The 8,335-nt window shown below is 43.0% G+C and overlaps 1 protein-coding gene across 1 annotated transcript; it reads right to left on the bottom strand.

Annotated features, from left to right (window-relative positions):
* Positions 1-1,436: 1,436 nt before the first annotated feature.
* On the bottom strand, positions 1,437-8,049 carry LOC114684566 (interferon-induced protein with tetratricopeptide repeats 1-like). Its single transcript, XM_028859098.2, is given in 4 exon segments — positions 1,437-2,428; positions 2,431-3,093; positions 3,096-3,424; positions 7,945-8,049. Coding segments are annotated over 4 exon segments (1,383 nt in total). The 5' UTR covers positions 7,950-8,049; the 3' UTR covers positions 1,437-2,042.
* Positions 8,050-8,335: the final 286 nt, after the last annotated feature.

Genomic DNA, 8,335 nt, shown 5'->3' with positions numbered 1-8,335 from the left:
CCTTCTGTCACATTAGCATGCACTGGAGACATTGCTGTGCCATTTGGGGAAATTATAGTTGAAGGAAAGCATTACAGTGACTGTGGGTGATCCCAATGCTTTTCTACTAAGGCCATAATAAGCTTTTGCACAAAATATGCCACTGATCCACATTCACTACCTCCTTCTATGTCTTTGTTATGAAGTTTTCATTATCAGTCCACGGAAAGTCAGATTTGTAGACATTTGTCCTACATTTGACCTACAGGTCACCATAGAACATTTGGAACAGTAGTGGTAACTAAGCACATACAATCTATATTTAATAATAGGGGCATTATTAGTTGTGGCTTGATACTCAAAAACATAATGCACAGTGATTTGCCTTAACTTTATTAATTTAATGTATGTCACATGTATTCGTAGGCTTTCTCATTCTCTCAGTCTGTGTATTGTGTCACCCATGCTTGTTCCATGCACAGTTGTGGAGGGCACACCTCAACTTGCTGTAGTTTCATCCATGCAGTAGTGTGAATGGGAAGACTAGGATATCAAAGGAGACTATACTCAGAGGGGATAAGGAAGAGCAAAGAAAACCCAAAAGAGCTGACAGGACAGCTAAACAGCAGGAACAAGGAGAGAGGAGATGCAGAGGATGGGGAAGTGCTCCTGAGCATGGGCAGTGTGGGTCAGCAGACACAGAGCACATGGGTGCATGCTGGGCTTGCTGAGCCCAGGACCTAGGAACCACAGGGTACTTTAATCAAGGGGAGAATTTTAACGATTTATGCTATCTAATTTAGACGTTTCAGACTACAACTCTCATGGAGGTAAGTGAAGGAGATAAGGCTTAGTCACAACAGGACACTCAGGTGTGTGAAATATCCAGTGTCTGACCCAATATTATCCCTTGAAAAACATAGAAAAGGTGTGTCCCCTTGGGCAAGTGTGAAAATGCTCTCCTGGAAGAGAAGAGTCTGCCAAGTTCCCAGAAGCCAGCTTCTGAATCAAACTGCATGACCTCCTGCTGTCCACTAATCTTTCCTTCTCCTCCCCAAATTTTGTTCCCTCAGTTGCTCTTCCTCAGCATCTATTGAGACTACTAGGGAGCAGTATTATAAATCCTGAGAGTTTTCCTTTGCTTGAATATAATAATCTTGATTTTGGCTTATCAAAGAAACATCTATTAAAAATATCAGAGGTATTTCCCCAAATATCAGGTGAATGAACCCTAAAGCCATCCCAAGCACTATAATTCAAAATGACAAACAGCAGCTGTCAGGTAACAAGGCTGCATCAGTCACCCTTACTATCAATCTCATGATGAGGAGGATGAAATATAGCCTTCATCTTTACATAGACCCCTTGCAGGGTTTATGTGCAACTGCCTGCCACTAGACTTCTGTTAGATGATTCTGCTATCCCAAGCCTACTTGAGGACACTGAAGGGATAGATATCCTTTCCAATCTATCAACAAATTACATGGGAAGACTTTGTGATTCAAGGAATTTTACTGAATATATTTTATTTGAGGGGAAAACATCACATATAGCACACTATCAATAGCACAGAAAAACTGGACATATCTTCTTATATCATTTTCTGTATTAAGGACCCGACAAGTTTCCTCTGCTTTCCCCAAATTTAAGACTTTTATTAGCCGTGTTGATTCTGCAGTAAGGTGAGACCTCTCAGCTTATAAACTCTCCCCTTGGCTCACTTGGTTTTTTTTGACACTGCACTGTACTAAGAGTATCTTCTGACCTACAGTAAAAGCTTCCTAGGAGAAGACCTCTTTGTCCAGGACACTGGCAGGCAGAGGATGGAAGACTTGCATTCCCAAGACACAGACATAAGGCAAAGATGTCCTAGGATCCCACAGCTCAAGGGAATGCAGATCAGCAGGGGCCAGTCCTGGTCAGTAAGTGAGCAGGTGCAGTGGGGTACAAGTTCCCTATAGACATCACAATGAGGGATGACAAACAGTTTGGAGAAAGAAACTGGCAAAGAGGGCAGGAATCCTCAGTTATGAGTACATTCACTTCACAGATGTGAGCTGCATTTAAAACTTAGGGTTCATTCCTCCAGTGAGCCTCAGAGCCAATTCATAGTACCTCATGGCCTCTTCGTTGTCCCCCTTCAGTTTGTGGATGAAGCCTAGCAAGCTATAGCTCTTCACAAGTCGACCAGGCTGGCAAGCATATATTCTGGCCACTTCCTCCAAAGCTTCGAGTAGTTTCTTCCAGACAAAGTTTTTTTCTTTCAGATTAAGACCTTTTAAGTACTGGGTAATCGCCTTGTCTTCTGATTTCCCATGAAATTGTTGGTAATTGCCATATCGTAAATGAATATCCTGCTGTTTGTGACGCTCAGGATTAATGTATAGTTCCATCATATTCAACGCCTTCTGGAAATTTGCCTCTGCTTCTTCATATTGGCCGATTTCTGCTGAACTTCAGCCATGCAAACATAAGCCATCTCAAATCTGGGCCTGAGTTTCACAGTCTCTTGAAATTCAAAAATGGCCTGTTGTGCCACCTGCCTTTGGGCCGGCTTATTGGTGGATGTCCTCAGTTGCATCACTTGTCTATGGTAGCAGAGCCCTAGTTGGTAATGCAGGTAGCCAGAAGCAGGTGACGCCTGCAAGGCCCTGTGTAGCAGAGGGAGAGCCTTGTCTATGCAGCCTTTCCTTCGGTAATACTTGGCTATAGAGCTAAATGTGTAGGGTTGGCAGGATGTGCTACTGAGGGCTTCTTCAATGTGTGTTTCTGCTTCAGCTGCTAATCCTATATCCTGAAGCTTCAGCGCAAGGTACACTTTAACATTTGGTTCTTCTGGATTTAACCTTAGAGCCTTTCTTAGGGGTTCTAGAGAGATATTCTTGTCATCAAAGTCTATGTGATAGGCTGCAACTGCATTGCCAAGGTTGTATTCAGGGTTTTCAGGATCCACTCTCAGAGCCATATGAAAGCAGGTGAAAGCTCGATGATAATCCTGTCTTCCACACTTCAGCAAGGCCCAGCCTTTCTCATATTCCATCTCGGCACACTCCATACTATAGCGGAAGGGACTGCCCAATTCCTTGCATGTGTTCTCTACTTTGTCCAGGTAGTCTGGGTTTCTGCCAACCTGCCCATGTGGTAATGTACCCAGGCACAGTTGCTCCAGGTCACCAGGCTTCTCTTGCCCACCTGCTCTCCCTGGATCAAGGCTTCTGCTTCTTTCGAGCTCTGCAGGGCTTCCTCATGCTGGCCTTTCAGGTGTCTCACATAGGCCCTGAGGTTGAGCATCCCTACTTGGTTTTTGATGTCTAGGAACTCAAGGTTCTCAGAGATCCTCATTTCCAAATCAGGTATGTCAAGGTCTTCGAAAAACAGCACCCATGTGAAGTGACAATTCAGTTCAATTAATTTCTCCTTGACCTGATCACCTTCAGCATTCTCTCTGTGAGAAGGAAGCAGGTGATTTGTTATATGGCCCAAAAAATGCCAATTAACTCAAACCTAAACACATTTCACAACATTCTTGCTTATGTCCCGAAAGTCTGACCATTTTTTCTATAGAATTTCTTGATTTATTATTGAATCAATTTCTCATCTCCATTTATTTGTACTGCCAGAGACCTCTTGTACATGCATGTATGTACCTGTACTTACAATCTCAGGTTGTATGTTAATCCTTTCAGTCAATATTGGACATTGACAAACAGATACAGGCACAAAAACATACATGTCAGTGTCCTTACCTGAGGCTTGGAACTCTAAAATTCTATTTCCCTTTTCCTTATGTTTTGAAGACTATATGTACAAGTTTATGCCACCAGAGCTGACATAGACAGGACCTGTCTGTGTGGTAAACACTGACTGTGGAGGAGAAGTCACTGGGGGTCTGCCTATTTCATCTCAGACACAAACAAGGAACTGTTATCCATAGGCTGATTCAGAACAAATGGACATGCTCTCTGCCTTGTGACACTGGGGTTATGACTCTTCTCCAGAACTTTTATCTTTGGATGATGTATCTGGGGAACTTCTGGAGAGTAAGTCAACTTAGCTCTCCCCTCCTATGGTTACAAAGAATCCCTTTATTTTAAAGATGCTTATACAACTTCATGCCTTTTCTTGTTTCCCTATAGAGCAGTACAAGTAGTTCCAAACTATGTATCACTCCTGTCTCAGAGAACCACCTATAGAATCTAGTCAGTTAGCTTCAGGGTAGTAACCCAAAAACAAGCAGCTTGGAGACCAATCTGTGCTCAGAAGGCAAAAAGGCCCTTGGTCCTGTTGGTAACTGTCTCTGCCAGAGACCAGAGATGCCATAGTGCTTAAACCAGCTGTCTTCACTTTTCACCTGGCCATGCCAAGAATAGTAGAATACAGGTGTGCTGTGCACTTAGGTCTTACCCATAGCTGAGCACATTAGCATTGTGCAATAAGGGTTGGCTAATGGAAACAGTCAGCCATCTAGACATCTCATGGATCAGTCAATTGGTCAGGCATGCTCACCCATACCTCATGCCTCCATCCATGAATGTTATGAACAATGCACTAGCGACCAATGACAACCCCTCTCTTCCAGGTCCCAATTTTACTAGACCATAGTGGTTTCAACCTTCCTAATCCTGTAGCCATTTAAAACAGGTAAGCAACTTGTGGTGACTGCCAAACTTGAAATTATTTCATTGTCACTTCCTAACAATAATTTTGCTACTGTTATGAATCATAATATAAATATCTGATATGTGTCTCCCAGATGGATGGTGGCACATAATTGAGAACTCCTGTACAAAAGGAACTTTGTCTTCTTTCTTTCAGTGAAGTTCCCACTTATAATCCCACAATAAACCTTTCAGAAACCACCTACTGTGGAGCATTAACATCAGTTTCCTGTACTGTAAGAATGGAACATAAAACCACCATTGACTCCATGGAAGCTTTGTGTGACTGTGAGCTTTGGCACACTGAGTCCTGAATTAAAATTCACCTTAGTCTAGAAACCTTCTGTCCAACTCAAATCGTTTCCTTTTCATTTGACAAGTTTTCAATGCAGAACTTCCCTAAACATTATTGACTAGAGGACCATGTAGTGCATGCAACAGGAAAAGGACCATGACTGAAATGATGTGATGTTTGGTCAGCATAGTGTTTTCCTCCTTTACCTCTGAGGAGTATAGATTCATGGAAAGCTTCCCAGTCAGTGCAAAACCCAGCTTTCTCCTTCATCGTGTTTTTCACTATGTACATCTTAGACAAGTACAGTAGGAGAACAAGTGAGGAAACTGAGGTGGTTGCAATGACACATGGACAACTGTCATTCTTCCCCTTAATGATCTAAGCACTGGAACTGACATTCATCAGCTGATGTAGCCTCCTTCTTGACCACTGTCTCCAGTTCTGCTACCCTGGACAGGCACACCTCTAGCCTTAGTCCTCACACATTTTTTTAGCCGTTGGCAACTGGAAACTCTGTCTCTATCACTGTAATCAGTCATTGAAGAATGGTAATGTAGGTGTGAAATGACACACAAAAGGTTGTTGAATGTGTAGAAATCAGTCACTGCAACAGAGAAGGTGAGAGGAAGTTGGAGAAGGGTCCATTTTGCCCAAGGGATGCATAAAAGTTGTGCATAAACAATGAACACAGAAAACCTAAAATTATTCAAAAAAAATACAAAGTAATAGAATAATAACTTGTATTAATGGGGCAGGGTAGCATTCACATGGTTCATTATAAAGAATGGCCCACCATAGAAAAAAACTATTATCTACTAGTGTATTGAAGAAAATCTAGCCCTAGGAGGAGACCTGTCCTTGTGTCCTCAAGTTAGAGCTACTCTAGTGCTTATTAATAAAAACAAACCTAAAGCTAGGTATTGGGGTGAACCCTGAATGATCAGAGAAACAGAAAAAGCCACAGCCACCTCACCTTGCCAAATCCTCGGCTGATTTTATTTCCTCAGACTGGAAGCCTTGAGTACTCGTCCAAATAGATCTCAGCTGAACTGCTTTTCAAAAGCCTAAAAGCTTAACCAGCTCTAGCTCCTGGTCCTCATGTTTTATATACCTTTCTTCTTTCTGCCATCACTTCCTGGTATTAAAGGCATGAGTCACCATGCCTGGCTGTTTCCAGTGTGGCTTTGAACTCACAGAGATCTGGATAAATCTCTGCCTCAAAAGTGATAGGATTAAAGGCATGTGTACCATCATATTCTGGCCTCTATGTGTATCTTGTGGCTGTTATGTCCTCTGACCCCAGATAAGTTTATTAGGATGCACAATATATTGGGGGTCACAATATATCACCACAGCCCAGTGCTCTTATCCTCTGCTCACTAGTCCCTTCTCATTTTCCAGAGTGCTGTTTTGTAATGAAATGTCTCTATCTCTGTTTCTAATCATGTGGCACTGATCCAGTTCATTGATGTTGGATACAAATACTTGGTTATTTCAAAAGTGCCCCGGGGAAGGTTTCCCTATTGTGACTAGACTCAGGTCTTTACCTGTAATATTTAATGAGCCAGACTAGAAAGAAACAAAAGCATAAGAAGTTTCTGTCTTCTCAGTCTCAGTCTCTTCCTTTTTCTCTCTGTCTCTTTCTCTCTCTGAAATAACCAAATGCATGGTTATTCCTTCTTTTACAGAGCACTTACAAATGATGAAGAGATTTGTGTATGCAGATTATTCATGGCCCAGGGCATCAGATTCAATCCTGCTTTTCTTTGCTTTCCCTGCCTACAGCAGTGCACAGTGAATTAGAGATTGTGCCCACACCTTATGGGAAATAAAGGCATTGGCAGGGCAGCTAAAATCACCTGAAATCTGAACACCAGCTGTCCAGGAAGATCTGCCTAGTTGGGAGTTCACAAGGATCCTGCTCAGAACCTGTGTCCTGAGGGGGAGGCACATGAACTTGTGCATAAGTCCTTGAAGCAGGAAAGCTGAGCAGCACAGGGGCAACAACATTTGTGTGGACAACCTGGACAGAGAGCAGCCAGGATCTTACAGCCCTGTGGATGCTCAGGATCCCCTGTGAAGTTGGATATCTGCATCCTTTTTCATTCTGCAGGAAAGCCTTTGCAAACCAAATACTTAAGCACCTGGGTCACTGACTCTATGATAATAACCATCACCTGACAGGTCCTACAGACCTCTTCCCTCTACTTAGCTTGGCTCCATATTTTCCTACTGTTGTGAACTCTGTATTCCATGTCACCATTCCCCAACAACTCTCAGCCGCCTCCATATTCATGTACGATAGATGGTCTTATGTATAAATAAAGAAGAAGAATCCTCCAAGTCAACAGAAGCTCACTGTAGCAAAGATTCAGTACAAACACCTCCACTGACTGGCACTTTTAATCTGAATAGCAATTTCAAGCGTAAAAACCCAGGGCCGTTCACATGAATAAGACTCCACTGGGGGCCTAGTATTTCTTGAATATAAATAGTATATATTTCATATGCAGTGAATATATATGTTATATGTATTCACACAGAAATGGTGAACAGCATCTCAAGTGTTATCTCTGCTGGGTCCATCCCATGGACAATCAAGTGGAGTCAGGGGAAGGGGAAGGAGAACCCTCTAAGCAGCGACTCTCTTTGGGGGCTCTAAGTTGGTAGAGAGTTAACTTGTCCATTGCTGAACTTCTCCTTGGTAACTGTCTCTCTCTTTGTGAGATGAGCTTGCTAAAGTCTCCCCAGGTGTTTCCAACTTCATGCTTGAGACAGCCTTTAAAACTAAAGCCAGCTTGCTGTCACCCATCCAGCCCCATGCTAACAACACACCCATTATACAGAATCCTTGGACACTCAGGGCAATTAGCATCCTTGTTCCCTTTTCAGTAGCAGAGAGAGAAGGCAGAAGACAGAACAAAGGGACAGAAGCAGACTCAGTCAGACCTGGCCACAAGCAAATGTTTGTGTCCTGGGTTCACTCAAACTGCAGAGCAGGGAAATCCTTACCCCATGGTTGCTGTGAAGGTGGCAACAGTTCTCTGGGTTCTCACCAGGACAGGCTCCTCAGAATCCTGTCTTCTAACTCTGCTGTCTTGTGGACTTGCACAACAACTGGACTCTCAGAGAAGGGCTGGGAGACAGCTCTGTGAGCTGTGGTGTGTGTGTGCTTTTATAGTCACAGTAGGAAGCTGAAAGAGAAAGTGAAACTAAAGCCTGCAGGTTTCTCCTCAGGGAAACTGAGGGCAAACAGGTGTGGGCCTTCCTCTCTCTCCTCTGAACCAATGGGAAGAGGGAATCTGAAACAGAGTGACATGTCAGTTCCATTCAATTATCAAGAGAGAGAGAGAGAGAGATCCATGGAACCAGGACCTATTGTTAGGTTATTAATGAAGGTGAT

The sequence above is a fragment of the Peromyscus leucopus genome, chromosome 1 (genome assembly GCF_004664715.2).
Source record: "Peromyscus leucopus breed LL Stock chromosome 1, UCI_PerLeu_2.1, whole genome shotgun sequence".
Classification (NCBI taxonomy): Eukaryota; Metazoa; Chordata; class Mammalia; order Rodentia; family Cricetidae; genus Peromyscus; species Peromyscus leucopus.
The sequence above is the reverse complement of the archived record's forward strand: the minus strand, read 5'-3'. Positions and strand labels throughout refer to the sequence as shown.